The sequence below is a fragment of the Heteronotia binoei genome, chromosome 2 (genome assembly GCF_032191835.1).
Source record: "Heteronotia binoei isolate CCM8104 ecotype False Entrance Well chromosome 2, APGP_CSIRO_Hbin_v1, whole genome shotgun sequence".
NCBI lineage: Eukaryota > Metazoa > Chordata > Lepidosauria > Squamata > Gekkonidae > Heteronotia > Heteronotia binoei.
In genome coordinates, this window is record NC_083224.1 from 89,334,529 (window position 1) to 89,352,738 (window position 18,210).

General features: G+C 46.5%; 1 protein-coding gene across 1 annotated transcript in view; it reads right to left on the bottom strand.

Moving 5' to 3' along the window:
- The window catches only part of LOC132567324 (inositol 1,4,5-triphosphate receptor associated 2-like), a 41,107-nt gene that overhangs the window by 4,002 nt on the left and 18,895 nt on the right, over positions 1-18,210 (bottom strand). The window contains exons 8-12 of the mRNA XM_060233006.1: positions 17,222-17,369; positions 13,429-13,478; positions 12,013-12,057; positions 6,026-6,123; positions 595-732 (exon numbers count right to left, since the gene is read on the bottom strand). Of these exons, the coding sequence (XP_060088989.1) occupies positions 595-732; positions 6,026-6,123; positions 12,013-12,057; positions 13,429-13,478; positions 17,222-17,369 (479 nt within the window). The remainder of the gene's footprint in view (positions 1-594; positions 733-6,025; positions 6,124-12,012; positions 12,058-13,428; positions 13,479-17,221; positions 17,370-18,210) is intronic.

Genomic DNA, 18,210 nt, shown 5'->3' on the forward strand with positions numbered 1-18,210 from the left:
CAGAATCTGAAATCAAGCTTAACGGCTTACTTGCTCAGAAAATCTTCAGTAAGATAATGCAATAAGATAATGCATAATGAGCCATAGTCTCCAGCCAAGTGACATTTCTGCCTCTGTGATTTTTGTCTCCAATCCCTGATATTTTAGAGGATGAAAGGGCTACTGGAAGAAGGAGAAGATGGGGGGGATAATCTGCTTCTACTAGTGGAAAGCTGGTAGAATCCAACCCATTCCCCAAGTTTGGAGATGGGTTAGAGATGACAGAGGCAGAGACTGCCCTGCTCCATGGCTTCATGCAGCAACCATTTCTTTCTGTGGGTACAAAGGCATAATGCCCTGCAGCAAGCAAGTAGTGTGTAAATGACAAAGGACATTTTAAAAACCTTTATATTTGCAGGCCAATGAGTAATATGTCAAATGAGAAACATGTGACTGTTACTCACACTGAACGTTTGCTGCAGGAAATGCCAATGTACTACATAAAGTGCAAAACCAAGAAGCAACAGGAGAGAAATTTGCCTCTCAGGTTCATCTCTTATAAAAGTGTTTTAGGATGAATAGGAGTCTTTTTGCTTTCCCCAGAAAAACTCTTACCCTTCTATGCAGTGGTTTCTGTCCATGCCAAACTCAGTGTTGTTTGGTCGACGAAGACTCTGGTGTGAGGAGCTAGAAGATCCTGTGTGCAGGATAAAGTAACTATCAGAAGACTCTTCTTGGAGGCAGTGCAGTTGTCTGCGGGAGGAAGCAAAGGCAGCTAGCCATGGGACCAAGCATGTTGATTCTGTATGTATGGGTGGAGTTCAGAGGAAAACTGGAAATCTTTTTTGTTACCTTTCCATGATTTCTTTGTTGTTTCTCTGAACTTTCTCAAGTCAGACCAAAAGAGGTTTAGAAATGGAGAAATGATGGGGAGAAAACAGAAAGACGACAAATAGAAAGTAAAGATTTGAGGTGCCTCAGAGAAAAAATGCTGCAGGACAGCACACAAAGCATAGAAAAACCTCTGCATGAGACAATCCTAGACTGAACCAAAACACCCTCTGAAACTATATTTTTGTTAGCATGACAATAATGCTAGAATTTTTTTTGTGTCAGTTGCACATTCCCTAATCCACTCACATTTACAAAACAGGTGATTAATTTAAAGAGACCTGATTAATTGATTAATCAAGGTGATTAATTTAAAGAGGGGGGGCGGGGGTGGGTGGGCTCCCTCTGGGTATCCTACCCCCCCAGGGAAAGTGTATGCGCAATACATAGCCTCTCCTCTCCCGGTGTAGTGAACGCCGCGTGGTCACTGTCTGGCTATGCCTGGCAGATGGTCACTGCAATGGCCTCTCCTGCATTACTGCATCCGTAGCAACACCTTCTCGCTGGTCCCCCCCGTTTTTCACAGAGTTTGCTACGTCATGGTGCGACCGAATTGTCCGGCGGTATAACCGGATGGGCAGGCTGGGCCCACCAACCTCGCCAGCCTAAGAGAAGGAAAACTCTAACATCAAACCCGGGCAGATAGAGCTCGTTAATGTAACACCTACCACCTGGAGGACTCGCTGCCGGCGTCCCGGCTTACTGGGCCATGGCAGATGACCCCCAGGTGAAAGGGTGGAGCCAGTACCGCGCACACTGCGCTTCACCTAAAAAATTCCTCTGCGCAGGCCTGAAGGGCATATCCACATACACAACCCACAACGCATCAAGTCCTGCAGCGATGGGCAAGGGGCGAAACGGCAGGTGGAAGGTGCCACTGGAAGCCACAGTCCCGATCCTGCATATAGGCGGTTCAGGGTATTGGTCGCCTGATGCTAACCCGGAGACGAAAGCATTTTTCGGCAGCACCCTGAACGACCAAGCAGCCTTATCTAGGGACAGCACTGCTTGCTCCACACGGAGAGGGGCCTAGAAAAGGTGGCCTAAACAAAGTTCGTCTCCTCTACCCCAGTTGGCTAGCTGCGGTCAACGGGCATCCTTACTTGCGGTCAAAAAATAACAACAAAGAAAAGGCATGCACCTGCCTCACAAAGTGTGCAAAGACTAAAGCTTGCGTGTTGGAACATCAGAACCATGCTTGACACAGTAGACAGTGGTCGCCCTGAACGACGCTCTGCTCTAGTTGCCCACGAACTTCTCAGGTTGAATATCGACATAGCAGCTCTCAGTGAGGTCCGTTTCCCTGAGGAAGGTAGTCTTCAAGAACACGGTGCTGGCTATACCCTCTACTGGTCGGGTAAGTCAAAGGCTGAGAGCCGCCTTTCTGGCGTTGGCTTCATGGTCAGGAACTCCATTGCCTCCAAACTCGAAAACCTGCCAACAGGTCACTCAGATCGCATCATGTCCATGCGCCTCCCACTTCAAAACAAGCAGCATGCAACACTCTTCAGTGTGTATGCCCCAACCCTTCAAGCAGATCCTGCAGAAAAGAACAAGTTCTATGCTGATCTACACAACCTCGTACGGAAGACCCCTACAGAGGACAAGGTGATCATCCTTGGCGACTTCAATGCCAGAGTAGGTAAAGACTCGGAAGCCTGGAAAGGAGTACTTGGCAAACACGGCATTGGCAACTGCAATGACAACGGGCGCCTCCTGCTAGAATTCTGCATGGAGCACCAGCTCACCATCACCAACACTATCTTCCAGCAGAAGAACAGTCTGAAGACAACCTGGATGCACCCACGGTCCAAGCACTGGCACCTTATCGACTACATTCTGGTGCGCCAGAGAGACCTTCGAGATGTCTTACACACCCGAGTAATGCCCAGTGCAGAATGTCATACGGATCATCGTCTTGTACGCTGCAATCTCCGTCTTCACTTTAAACCCACACCCAGGAGAGGAGGTATCCCTCGGAGGAAGTTTCAGGTTGGCAGTCTCCAGTCAGCCGAAGTTAAAACTGCCTTCCAGGCAAAACTCCAGTCAAGAATTGAGGACCCCAGTTGCCCCACAGACCCTTCTCCAGAAGCACTCTGGGAACACCTAAAAACTACCGTCCTGCAGATCTCTGAAGAAGTCCTCGGGTTCTCCACAAGGAAGAACAAGGACTGGTTTGATGAGAACAATCAAGAGATCCAAGATTTACTGGCGAAAAAGAGATCTGCCTACCAAGCACATCTTGCTCAGCCCTCCAGTCCTGGGAAAAAAGCAACCTTTCGCACTGCATGTAGCAACCTCCAGCGCAAGCTTCGAGACATTCAGAACGATTGGTGGACCAAGCTTGCAGAGAGAACCCAGCTGTGTGCAGACACTGGTGATTTAAGAGGGTTCTACGAAGCCCTGAAGGCAGTATATGGTCCATCATATCAGGCTCAGAGCCCCTTGCGTAGTGCAGACGGCCAAGTGCTCCTCACAGACAAGGCATCCATACTGAACCGGTGGTCAGAGTATTTTCAGGTTCTCTTCAGTGCCAACCGCGTAGTTCAAGATTCAGCAATGCACCTCACCCCACTTCAACCAGTGAAAACAGAGTTGGATGAGATCCCCACCCTAGAAGAGACTGTTAAAGCCATCAAGCAACTGAAAAGTGGCAAGGCAGCAGGAGTTGATGGAATTCCACCAGAGATCTGGAAGCATGGGGGCACAGTACTACATAGCTCACTTCACAAAGTACTTGTCACCTGCTGGGAACAAGGCAAATTACCACAGGATTTTCGCGATGCAATCATCATCACCCTATACAAGAACAAAGGGGAAAAGTCAGACTGCTCCAACTACCGGGGGATAACCCTGCTCTCCATCGCAGGCAAAATCCTTGCCAGAATACTCCTGAACAGACTGGTGCCCACCATTGCAGAAGAACTCCTCCCAGAGAGCCAGTGCGGCTTCAGAGCTAACAGGAGCACCACCGACATGGTATTTGTTCCCAGGCAGCTCCAAGAGAAATGCAGGGAACAGAACAAGGCTCTGTATGTGACTTTTGTCGACCTTACCAAAGCCTTCGATACCGTTAGCAGGAAAGGCCTGTGGCAAATCTTGGAACGTTTAGGATGTCCCCCAAGGTTCCTCAGCATGATCATCCAGCTACATGAAGACCAGCGAGGCCAAGTCAGACACTGCAACGACCTTTCGGAGCCCTTCCCAATAGGCACAGGTGTAAAGCAAGGCTGCGTTCTCGCGCCAACTCTCTTTACGATCTTCTTTAGCATGATGCTTCAAAGAGCTGCAGTAGATCTAGATGATGACGATGGTGTCTACATCCACTATCGCACCGATGGCAGCCTGTTCAACCTGAGGCGACTAAAGGCCCACTCCAAGACGATGGAAAAACTCATCCGAGAGCTACTGTTTGCTGATGATGCTGCACTCGTCTCCCACTCGGTATCAGCTCTGCAGCATATGACGTCCTGCTTTGCAGAGGCTGCCAAGCTATTCGGCCTAGAAGTTAGTCTGAAGAAGACAGAAGTTCTCCACCAGCCTGCACCCCAGGAAGATTATCACCCTCCCTGCATCACTGTGGGTGAATCAGTTCTGAAGACAGTCCAGCAGTTCAGCTACCTGGGGTGCATCATCTCCTCAGATGCCAAGATCGACAAGGAGATTGACAACAGGCTGGCAAAGGCAAACCGTGCATTTGGCCGACTGCACAAAAGAGTGTGGAGCAACAAGCATCTGAAAAAAGGCACAAAGATCAATGTTTACAAAGCGGTTGTGATGACAACCCTCATCTACGGCTCCGAATCGTGGGTTTTATACCGTCATCACCTGCGACTCCTTGAGCGCTTTCATCAGCGCTGCCTTCGCACCATCCTCAACATCCACTGGAGTGACTTTGTGACCAACACTGAAGTCCTCAAGCGGGCGGAGGTTACCAGTATCGAGGCACTGCTGCTGAAGACGCAGCTGCACTGGGCAGGGCATATTTCTAGGATGGAAAACCACCGCCTTCCCAAGATTGCCCTGTATGGCGAACTCTCCACCGGCCATCAAAATAGAGGGGCACCAAAGAAGAGGTACAAGGACTCCTTGAAGAAATCCCTTGGCACCTGTCGCATCAACCATCACCAGTGGTCTGACCTAGCCTCAGATCGCAAAGCATGGAGACACACCATCCACCAGGCTGTCTCTTCCTTTGAGAACGCACGCATAGCTGGTCTTGAGGACAAAAGGAGATTGAGGAAGAATCGCACTGCTACAGCACCAACCCTAAATCAGACTTTTCCCTGCAGCCACTGTGGCCGGACCTGCCTGTCCCGCATTGGTCTTGTCAGCCACCAGCGAGCCTGCAGCAGACGTGGACTATTGCACCCTTCTTAAATCTTCGTTCGCGAAGCCAAGCCGAGAGATTCATTTAAAGAGCTGGAAGGTGCATAGGAATGGATGCGAGGTGGGAAAAGACAATCCAGGAAGACAAACTAGTACTGGCAACAAGCCCCTGAGCCTAGTGAGATCTCCGAAACACGCAAGAAGCAAAGCCCAGGAAAGTAGTTGCAATGAAATGTCAGCTGACCTTCATAAAGCCCTTTGGAAGGCTCCACTCCTCCTCTCTCACTCCCCAAAGAAAAGGTAGTAGCTGAGGAAACTTGACCCATCTCTTCTCTTCTCCAGCTTTTATCATTGCATTTGCAGCTGTTGGGAGAAGGAAAGCAGGGGAGGACTTCCAAAGGGCAGGGGGGGGGGGGTTGCACCAGAACAGTAATATGTATACCATTGCTGGTGAAAATTAATATTTTCGCTTTTTTATTTTAAGAAAAGCTCCATTTTTTCTGTGTCTGTTTTGCAGTACTGAGAGAGAGAGAGGCCATTTAAAGAAATGGTGGGTAAGTAGAAGGAACAGAAATGAAGGAAAGCCAGGTCATCACCAGCCCCTCCTCGGTACCAGGTGTGGTCGTAGCACTATACCAGTTCACACCAGAAAAGAGAATGCTGCAGTTGCATGAAAATTAAACAAGTCACCAGCAGTCAGCTCTTGAGAAAACAATGAAAGGACACTGCAGAAAATACTGAAATGTGACATTTGGGAACAATGTCACCTGGATTCTGAGGACTCAGTGAGTGAACAAATAATTTTCTTGCATCAACCTACCCCTACCTTTCCGGGCTCTTCTCTGCCACTGCTGTTGGTTGAGCTGCTTCCCCCGCAGAGCCTCGTCCACTTGCAGAGCCTCGCCCACTGTGAAACTGCTGCTGCTGCAAAAAAAATGATTGTGATCAAAAAGGAAATGAGTCTAAAAGAATTCTAGAGCTTTGTGGCCATGTATTTATTTCTTTAGTACATTTATAGCCCACCCTTTCCCGTGAAGAGCTCAGGGCAGATTCCGACAAGCTAAAACATCAAAATAGTTAAAACAATTAAACCAATACATTAAGTCAATCATTTAAGACTTTTTGGGCAAAGTTATAGAGAGGGCTGTGGCGCTGCAACTACAGAGCTTCCTGGATGACGCTTCCACTCTTGATCCATTCCAGTCCGGCTTCCGCCCGGGCCATGGACGGAAACGGTTCTGGTCGCCCTCATGGATGATCTCCGGCGACATCTGGACCGAGGCAGTGTGGCGGTATTGCTGTTGTTAGACCTTTCGGCTGCGTTCGATATGGTCGACCACCGGCTGCTGACCCGCCGCCTCGCCGACACAGGGATTCAGGGGTTAGCCTTGCAGTGGCTTTCCTCTTTCCTGGAGGGTCGGGGACAAAGGGTGGCAATTGGGGGGGAGCTGTCCCGGAGGCACCTACTTAATTGTGGAGTGCCTCAGGGAGCAGTTCTCTCCCCGATGTTATTTAACATCTACATGCGCCCCCTTGCCCAGATTGCCCGGAAGTATGGGCTGGGATGCCACCAGTACCCTGATGACACCCAGCTCTATCTATTGATGGGCGGCCGGGCTGTCGATGTTCCTATAAATCTGGACCGGGTGCTGCAAGCCGTGGCAGATTGGATCAGGTCGAGTGGGCTGAAATTGAATCCAGCGAAGACGGAGGTCCTGTGCCTGGGACGTGGTGCTCCGGATGGAGGGATCTCCCTTCCTCCTTTTGACAGTGCATCACTGGTACCAGTGCGCAGGGTCAGGAGCTTGGGAGTGCTACTGGAGTCTTCCTTGACAATGGAGGCCCAGGTGGCAGCCACTGCCAAATCTGCCTTTTTTCATCTTAGGTGGGCGAGGCAGTGACCTGGCAACAGTGATCCATGCAACGGTCACCTCGAGGCTAGACTACTGTAATGCCCTCTACATGGGGCTGCCCCTGTGTCGAACTCAGAAACTGCAGCTAGTGCAGAATGCAGCAGCCAGACTGCTATTGGGCCTACCCCGGTGGGAGCATGTGCAGGCTAGGCTGCGGGAGGTGCACCGGCTGCCAATTGTTTACCGAGTTTGTTACAAGGTGCTGGTTATTACCTTTAAAGCCCTATATGGCCGAGGACCTGTCTACCTTAGGGACCGCCTCTCTCCATATGCTCCCCAGAGAGCACTACGATCTAGCTCACAAAATCTTCTGGAAGTACCTGGGCCAAAGGAGGCCAAACTAAAAATAACTAGAGAACAGGCCTTCTCTATAAAAGCACCCCAATGGTGGAACCAGCTGCCGGAAGAGGTGCGGGCCCTACGGGACCTTAGTCAATTCCGTAGGGCGTGCAAAACCGCTCTCTTCCGGCTAGCCTTTCAAGATGGAGTTTGAAATAAACATCACGGCATCACAAATACTAATAACTGAGATAACAGCGAGTAGAGATTATTCTAGACTGTTTTTTAGATTGTTTTAGATTATGTAAAAATTTAACGGTAAATTGTAATTTTATTGAATTGTATAACTGTTTTATTGTTCAATGGCTTTGCCATACTTGTAAGCCGCCCTGAGCCTGCCTTGGTGGGGAGGGCGGGGTATAAATAAAATTTTATTATTATTATTATTATATTAAGACGGCATGGATGGTATAAGCACTTGAGGCGTAATTAGGCTTCCCAATCCCCAGGTCCCAGCGGGGGATCCCCTGGTTTTACAGGCTTCCCCCCTCCCCCAGCCAGCTGGCCAGCGGGGGAAGCTCCACCCCCATAGCCATTATGCACCTCCAGGAACGATTCCCATAGGGAATGATGGGGAATTGATCCGCGGGTGTCAGGGGCTCTGTTTTTTGAGGAAGAGGCACCACATTTTCAGTATAGCATCTAGTGCCTCTCCCCAAAATACCTCCCAAGTTTCAAAAAGATTGGACCGGAGGTCCAATTCTATGAGCCCCAAAAGATGGTGCCCCTATCCTTCATTATTTTCTATGGAAGGAAGGCATTCTAAAAGGTGTGCTGTCCCTTTAAATGTGATGGCCAGAACTCCCTTGGGGTTCAATAATGCTTGTCACACCCTTGCTCCTGGCTCTGCCCCCAGTGTCTCCTGGCTCCACCCCCAAAGTCTCCTGGCTCCACCCCCAAAGTCTCCAGATATTTCTTGAATTGGACTTGGCAACCCTAGGCGTAATTATTGTGGGCAGTCTAAGTTGCCCCAAGATGTCAACAGTATTGGCCCCAAATGAAGTGGCAGTCATTGCTGGGAGGCCAGTTGGATGGTGTAGTAGGGTGAGGACATCCACTTGACTCAACCATGGACCTGGCGGAACAGCTCCGTTTTACAGGCCCTCCGGAATGGTAACAAATCCAGAAGGATCCGAATCTCTGTAGGAAGCTGATTCCACCAGGCCAGGACCAGGGCCGAAAAGGCCCTGGCCCTGGTCAAGGCAAGCCGGATGTCCTTTGGGCCAGGGATGGTCAAAAGATGTTGGCCAGCCCTCATGAAATAAACTTTGAGAACCTGAACAATGAAAGAAAATCCAGGCACATCGTCTTTTAAAATCTCAGGGTCTGGAGATGATTCGTGACTGGTGATCCTCTGTGGTGGGCAGTACTGTTAGGACTTCCAGTAACTGCCATTATCAGAAAACCTCAGTGGTTGGCTGACATGGGTCCTTATTATGAGGAACAGTGTATTTAAAGCCATATACAGTATGAAGTCAGATAAATGGGATCACATGAAAACATTTCTGAAGGAAAGCAGGAAAAAAGCATGATGTTAATGTCTGCCAAAAAGGGTCTTGAACTTTTGTTCCATTTGGCAATATCTGTGGCTTTGTGCATAGCACTTTTTCATCCTCGAAAAAGATAGAGACCCTCTTCAGCTTATCAGCCCACGAATGAAGAATGCACAGTTCTGGCTAGAATAAGACATGTTGAGGCCCTAGCTTATATAACGTTTAAGAGGCCTACAGCATTACCAAAGATGTGTAAAACTTATGTGTAAATACAGCTTTGCTTATAGGAAACACCATGGCCAGATATTGCCTCAGAGTAATTAAAACATCAGGCACTGCATCCAAAGCAGCCATTGAAAACCTTAGCAGGGGTCAGCCTTGCTTGTGGTGCAGCCCAATATAAAACAGTGCCCAAAGGAATACACAGCATCAATATTCCCCAAATCACCATAGCCAATTTTTTTTCATGTGAATCTCTGACTCAAAGATACATGCTGGGAACTGTATTCCACTGGAAATCAAGGAACACATCAGAAGCTGGCAGCACCAGCATTGTGGAGCCAAGTGTCCTCCACTGCCCCTTGCTTCCTCAGTGAGAGCAAGCTTAGTGGCAGCTGCAGCAGGGCTTCTGGACTCAGTTTGCATGCACGTCGTTGCTCCACCCCTCGCGTCTGTACTTGGAAGAACAGATGTGAGGGATGGAGCGACAGCAAGCGAGAAGCATGCATGCCTGCTGAAGCTGGAAGCCCTGTGGCAGCTACCAAGCTTGCTATTTTCCTCACTAAGGAAGTGAGGGTGGCTGGAAGTGCCAAAACAGGTGCTCTCCCCCCAGAGCCATGCTCCAGGCAGCTATCTCATACTGCCTAATGAACAAGCCGGCTCTGGAAGCAGGATATGGACAAATTTCTGATGATGGGCTACATAAGAACATAAAGAGAAGTCATGTTGGATCAGGCCAATGACCCTTCCAGTCCAACGCTGTGTCACACAGTGGCCAAAAAACTCAAGTACCATCAGGAGGTCCATCAGTGGGGTCAGGACACTAGAAGCCTTCCCACTGTTGCATCCCTCCCCCCCAAGCACCAAGAATACAGAGCATCACTGCCCCAGACGGAGAATTCCATCAATACGCTGTGGCTAATAGCAACTGATGGACCTCTGCTCCATACGTTTATCCAATCCCCTCTTGAAGTTGGTTATGCCTGTAGCCACCACCACCTCCTGTGGCAGGGAATTCCATGTGTTAATCACCCTTTGATGAAGAAGTACTTCCTTTTATCTGTTCTAACCCAACTGCTCAGCAATTTCATTGAGTGTCCACGAGTTCTCGTACTTTGAGAAAGGGAGAAAAGTACTTCTTTCTCTACCTTCTCTTACATAATCCTGTAAACCTCTATCATGTCACCCCTCAACGTTTCTCCAAGGTAAAGAGCCCCAAGCATCTTAACCTTTCTTCATAGGAAAAGTGTTGAAACCCTTTAATCATTCTAGTGGCCCTTTTCTGTACTTTTTCCAATGCTATATCTTTTTGAGGTGTAATGACCAGAATTGTACACAGTACTCCAAATGAGGCCACACCATCAATTTACACAGGGGCATTATGATACTGGCTGATTTGTTTTCAATTCCCTTCCTAATAATTCCCAGCTTGACGTTGGCCTTTTTTATTGCAGTCACACACTGTCTTGACATTTTCAGTGAGTTATCTACCACGACCCCAAGATCTCTCTCTTGGTCAGTTTCTGCTAGTTCAGACCCCATCAATGTAGTTATAATTAGGATTTTTGGCCTCAATGTGCATTACTTTGCAGTTGGCCACATTGAAACTCATTTGCCATGCTGACGCTCACTCGCCCATCCTCGACAGATCCCTTTGGAGTGCCTCACGATCTTCTCGGGTTCTTACCTCCCTAAACAATTTAGTCATCTGCAAACTTAGCCACTTCACTGCTTACTCTCAATTCCAAATAATTAATGAACAAATTAAAAAGCTGAGAACAAAACGTCTGGAAGAAAAACTTTCTCCAGTAGAATACGGCACTTGAGCCCGAAAGATTCTACAAACCCTAAATTAAAAAGCATCAGTCTCAGTGCTGAGCACCTGCAGTACCCCACTGCTTATCATCCTCCACTGTGAAAATCACCCATTTATACTCCACTGTTTCCTATTAATTAGCCAGTTTTTGTTCCACTAGAGGACTTGTGCTTTTACCCCATGACTATTGAGCTTACTTAGGAGCCTTTGATTAAGAACTTTGTCAAAAGCTTTCTAGAAGTCAAGGTAAACAACATGTATTGGGTCCCCTTTGTCCACATGTTTGTTTACCCCCTCAAAGAACTCTTAACAGATTAGCGAGACAAGATCTTTTTCCATTACAGAACCCATGCTGAGTCTTCCTCAATAACTTTTGTTCATCAATGTGCCTACTAATTCTCTTTCCCGATATTGAAGTCAGAATGACTGGTAGCTAATGGGGATGACATTAGCTACCTTCCAGTCCTCAGGAATGGAGGCAGATTTTAATGAAAGATTACCTGTTTTTGTCTCGAGATCCACAAGTTCACCTTTGAGTTCTTTCAGAACTCTTCGATGTATGCCATCTGGGCCTGGTGACACCCTGTTTTAAATTGTCTATCAGTTCTCTCTCAATCTGACTCAGTTCCTTCAACACCCCTCCCGAAATCAGTGGTTCTGGAGTGGGCAAACACTTTTCTTCCACAGTGAAGATGAAGGCAAAAAATGCAGTGGCATTTAGAATAATACATACTTCATATTGATGAGCGAATTGAAATCTTCACAGCTTTGCAGACAAAAAAATTATGATACATTTGAGTCTTCTGCTTAAGGCAATAGTATAAACAGTGATGGATGGATGAAGAGAGAGAGAGAGTTTGAGTAAATTTGTAAATGCATTCAAAAATGTTACCTGTATGGTGTGAGAAACACACATGGTCAATGAGCATGTGGAAGGTCACCATATTTCAGTGTAATTTAAACAAGCAAAATCAGGTAGGTGCATTCCTTCTTTGCCAAAAACATAATGTCATACGGGATCCCTTTCCATTACCTGTTTTGGAACAACTGCAATACTGATTCGCCGACGAATTGATCCCTAGGACATAAAAGAAAGGCCTAATTTGGGTATTCTATCTTGCAATCACATTTGTATTCCACCTATCCCCTAAGTTGACCTTACAACAACCTGGTGAGGTAGTTCAGACTGAGAAAGTGATTAGTACCCAGTCACCCAGTGAACTTCATGGATGATGGAGGATTTGAACCTGGGTCTTGTAGGGTCTACACACCACACTGGCTCTTGTCCTTTTATCCGCTATGACCCCTACTCTAAGCATCTACGCCCTTGACCAGTTTGGTGTAGTGGTTAAGTGTGCGGACTCTTATCCAGGAGAACCGGGTTTGATTCCCCACTTGCACCTGCTGGAATGCCCTTGGGTCAGCCAAATCTCTGGCAGAGGTTGTCCTTGAAAGGGCAGCTGCTGTGAGAGTCCTCTCAACCCCACCCACCTCACAGGGTTTTGTTGCGGGGGTGGAAGATAAAGGAGATTGTGAACCACTCTGAGTGGAGGGCGGGATATAAATCCAATATCATCATCACCAATATCATCTATACCCTTGGTCAGTAGCTATTTTTTAACAAGCACCACAGTTTGAAGTGAACATGGGTGAAAAGGACAACAATATTGACTCTGTCAATGTCCACTCTTGGGCGAGTGTTCTTTAACACACAGCCCTTATCCGGGGTGAGCAGCATTTGAGATTTTGGCAGGGCCATCTTTTTATGCACCTGATTTACTTACCCTAGGGCCTAGTTTAAAAATGATGTCAGGCTTGTTGAAAAACTTTCCCAAACTAGATTCCATGTGGCCAGCACTAACAGATTACCATTGCCTTCATGCCCAGCATAAGAACACTTAGGACTTGTCATTTAGGTGTCTGCTGACCTGGTTTGCCAACACTAAGAGGAACTGTGGCTCAGTGACAGAGCATCTGCTTTGCATGCAGAAGGTCCCAGATTCCATCCCCAGCAACTCCAGTTAAAAGAATGCAGTCTGGTAGCAGGTGATATAAAATAAATCTCCTTGAGTCTCTGGAAAGGTGCTGCCAGTCAGAATAGGCAATATTGACTCTGATAGATTAATGGTCTGACCCAGTATAAGACAGTTTTGTGTGCGTGTGTGCGTGTGCACGCATGTATGCACTACATACTGGTGATCCAGTTTAAAGGTGACATTGTGCAGAACCTGGTACAAGTGAGAATTCTTGTTTGTTATGTTATTATGTTTAAATACAAGATAATATTTGGCTGCCCATTTTCATGGAATGATGCAGCCAAATGACAGGCCCATTTACTACTTTGGTGTAGCTTCAAGTAAAGCAGAAACACAATACTTATAGACTACAATACTACATTTTCAGTGTTAAAGAACAGCTGAGGAATTAGGTATAGTCCTTTTCCCTTTACCTGTTGGAATGTTCGTCTTGGAGGATGTTTCAGTCTCTGTTCACCATCATCTAAGAAAACAGACAAATCACCAAGGCTGGATTAGATTGCTCTATGCCCTTAGTTATCTGGTCGCATGTATTTTGGAGCTTCCATAAACATGATTATTTTATTCTAAAGGATCATCTGTTGCCATTACTTTCAAGCAAATATCACATGCCAAAATCCCAGACCAAAAACATGGCACCTGGTTAAGCTAAGGGTTAAATTAAGCCTTTAAGACTTTAGATTCCTATACTGTGCATGACTCTCTTCGCTGGTGACTGAAGTTAGAATGTATACATTTCTCTAAGCACTGAAGGGACATATGGCAGGCATGCACCAGAAAGTCACAACTGGCATATTTCTATTTTCCAGCCAATTCTGACTTTCCAATTTATGTCTGCCAAATGTTCCTTCAGTACTTAGAAATGTGTTTTTTAAAAAGGTAAAGGTAATCCCTTGTGCAAGCACCAGTGGTTTTTGACTCTGGGGCGACATTGCTTTCACAACGTTTTCACAGCAGACTTTTTTATGGGGTGGTTTGCCATTGCCTTTCCCAGTCATCTACACTTTCCCCCCAGCAAGCTGGGTACTCATTTTACCGACTTTGGAAGGATGGAAGGCTGAGTCAACCTGGAGCTGGCTACCTGAACCACCTTCTGCTGGGATCACTCAGGTCGTGAGAAGAGGGCTCACGTTTTTAGAAGGGCATAAACTGTGCTCAGGACTGCACTGGCTTGTTCTTAGTTTTTACTTTAATAAAAACTTCTTTATTCCATTTTTAAAAACTTTTTCATGTTCATAGGAATGCTTCTGTGTACTTGCAATGTTATTATACTTTAATTAATGAAACAAAATTATATGGCCAAGTGAGTGCTTTTCACTTTCCCTTAGAATACACACAAAAATACTTCTGTCTCCTCAATCATTTATTGTCCCCCAAGCCTACAGATTTCCAAAGATAGGCTGTGCCTATGCACAGCTTATCCTGATATTAAACTGGGAGATCATAGCCACTTCTAGCTCACTGTTGCATGACTGCTGCGTGCAGGGCCAATGCTAGGGTTTTGTTGCCCCAGGCGAGCTGCCCACTACCCCGCCCCCGAAATTAAAAAAAACAGAGAATTGTAGGAGAAGTGAAGAAACCTGAAACTATTTACAGTTTTAATTTACAGCTTTTTATTTTTGTAAAAAATTGTGAGATAAAGCAATACAAATTGTGAGAATACTACTTGATACTTTTAGCTGGAAGTGCCAGTGACAAGACCTTGTGCATGCGAGAAAGATGCTCTACCGCTGAGCTATGGCTTCCACCCTATGGCTCTGTTAAAGTAGAGTAGGAAGGATGAGTGGCAGCATACAATTTCAATAGGAGCCAATTTTTAGAAACTGTAATTGGCTCTTCTTCAGCTTTTACAATTGGTTAATTTATTCCTGCTGGGCTCCGAGGAAAGCACTGTGCAGGCACCTTCCACTTTCTCATTTCCTGGGTCTGTAACAGACTCAGGGAACATGAAACCAGCTGGGCAGGATCTGTGCTCCATGGAGTCTGCTTTCCATTGGGGAAGGCAGGCTCCAAGGAGCACATGCACTGCACATGGGGAGAGGGGATGCCTGGCAGTGCTCCCTAGGCCAGGTGGCGCCCTAGACAACCGCCTACTTGGCCTACTCCCACGCACCAGCCATGGCTGCATGTTCTTGAGCTTGAAGATGTGCATACCTCCTTCATAATCTGCATGCCTAAGCATCAAAATATGAATGCATAGGTGAGAAACATAACTGCTGTTTTAAAATGTGAATCAGTGCTGATTGTCAGAGTGGATGTTCCCCCCAGTCCTAAACTCAAGCCCAGAAACTATTCACTTTCCAGATTCTGTCTCATCACCTCACCCTCAATGTAATTATATGGAAATTAAATGATGAAATCTCTCAAGGCATGGTTTATTAGGATGGAAATATTTACTAGAGTTTGGGAGACCAGTCAGAGTTACATGTCCCTTATCTTTTCCATTTGCTTCAGTGAAAAAGAACAATGGCAAAGCAGTTTTAAGCAAAGGACAAATATGTGATCTTCAGAGTGATGGATAAACAGACAGGTCATCCTTGTGATCCTATCAAAATCTGCTCTTGCATCTTAAAGCCAGGTAATTCCAGTCCCAGACTGGCTGTCTACACATACCAAATCCTCATGCTTATTGTAGAACAAACCCAGAGACACATGGCTCTTTTTCTGTTTGCAACCACAGCATGCAGACAGAAGCAGCTTTAGTCCCCCCCTCCCCAAAACAGCTTTTGCATCCTCAAACTGTCCCATTAGCTCCATTGTGTAGCACATAAGTAACAGAATTTTTCCAGTGGAGCCAGTAGTGACTCCATGGGGCAGTTTAAGGATGTGAAAGCTGTGGGTGAGGAGGAGGACACCACCAATTCTTTCTATGTGCTGTGGTTGCCTGAAAAGATCCAGTGTGCATTTGGGAGGGTCAAAATTCCCATTGCACCTGCACAGGGCTTTTTTTGTAGCAGGAACTCTTGTATATTAGGTTACACCCCTTGATGTAACCAGTCCTCCTGGAGCTTACACTAGGCCCTGTGCTAAGAGCCCTGTAAGGTCTTGGAGGATTGGCTACATCACGGGTGTGGCCTAATATGCAAAGGAGTTCCTGCTACAAAAAAAGTCCTGCACCCGTAATACAAAATCCTCGTGTTACTCTCCCAACAAACACAAAGACTTTGTAATGTTCAGATGGAGCCTAAGTGTTTTCCCTTAAAAACATTCCCTCAGTTGTTCTGAACTCAGCTTGTAGTTGTATGGTGTAAAAGATTTTACTGGCAAAGAGATTTATTACATTTTTATCTCACCCTTCCTCTGGGGAAATCAGGGAAGAATGAATGGTCCCTCCCTCCACCATTTTCTTCTCACAACTATCATAATGGATAGGCTGAGAGAATTACTGGCCTAAGGTCAAGTGGCTTTCATGGCTTAGTGGGGACTTGAAGCTGAATCTCCATAGTTCACAACCAATACTCTGTACCAACTGCTGTACCACACTGGTATTCCTCTAGCAGGGGAGGAGATGGGGAACAGTTTGTTCATAGCAGTTGAATAAGAACTAGATTGCATATATTTCTTCTGTGCTTGCAGCGCTCTTGGAACTTAGTCCATTTGCTCACAGACTGAAGCCCTGAAGTAAACTAGATCAGTGGATCCAGAACCCTATTTCTAAGATTTGGAATATTCTTTATTTGTTTGTTTTCTTTTATTAAATTGTGTACTGTAAGCCAATGTGGATTCCCTTCAGGGAAAAAAGCAGAGTGAAAATAATTAAATCAATAAATAACTCCAGGTAGTAAAATTGTTGTTATATACACAGTTGGGTCATGGGGTGGAGTGGTAGCAGGGAAGTTCTAGTTTTGAACCTCTGGAAAAAACAAAAAATCCTTATCTCAGATGAACCACTGAACTGCAGATGTTCACTTCCCTGGTATAGAATCTAGAGATGCTTTAACCCCTCCCCACAAAAAAACCCTACCCAGGAATGTAGCCTACTCATTTGGATGCACACAGATCTGTCACAGTGCAGTGCAGAGAACCAGACACACAAAAAGAGACTTGCACAACTAAAAAAATGCAAAAACTAACAAAAACAAGACAATAACCCCTCCCAAACTGTTCTTAGAAATTAATTCAAGAGTCTTGTGATTCTTACTCCCAAGGGCAGCCTCTGACTGCACATCAACTGAATTTTCCACACAGTGGTTGGGCTTCCCTCACCCCTGATTTCTGCCAGCTGCCGGTTCCGGGAGTTCTGTTGTATGAGCCTTTTCATTTCCTCCAGCTCTGTGTGCTCCCTCTGGTGGTGTCTTTTCAGGTTCTCCACATGCTGTACCATTACGTCTGTGGCCCGACTCATGCGTGCCTCCTATGGGAGTAAGGGCAGAGGGGGAGGCTAGCAAGGCAACAGAGCAAAGAAGAAGCCCAGAAGAGCCTACTCAATCCAAGAGCTGGTTTTCAAACTCCCTCTCCCATTACAAAAATTGCGCTCACACAGAACTTCCCCCAGTTGCTGAAATAGTGAGAATTCTTGCGATAACTCTAACAAGTCATATGCTTAATAGTTATCAGAACAAATAATAGTTCTCAGAGATCTCCCTATACATGATCTCAATAGTCCTAACAACAACTCTGCAAGGCAAGTTGGTATTATTATTGTGGTGGAATTATAGGTGAGATGGAACAGTTCTGCACAGCAGCCTGAATTTGCTTAGACCTCTCTGTTTGGTTCTTTCCCATAAAGCATTGCAGGAGGCTCTTCAAGCCTGACAATGCACCCTACACTCTGGTCTATAAGAATTGTTTACTTTTCTGAGTTTCAGTCTCAAAGTGAAAACATCCAGATATGAGGACTTGTGGCCCCAAGCTCCTGTCTTGACACAGAGGGTGTTTTTAACTTAGTGATGCAATAACTGGTCAGAAAAGGGAAGGGTCTGAGCATCTGATTTCTTGATTGACAGCCAGGGCCGGCATGTGGAGTTCTGCTGCCTGAGGCAGAACCCCGATGTGTGCCCACCCCCCTCCCACAGGGGAAAATTTTTGTGCGTGTGCAAAGCATGCACACAGCATGATAACATCACCCAGAGGTGATGTCATCTTGTCAGTCACTGAAGCGCCATTGTTTCTGGGTGCTGAGGGGCAGGGGAGTTCCTCTGACCCTTCAGTGCCCAGAAACAACAAGCGGTGCTTTCAGGCTTCGGCATTCTCCT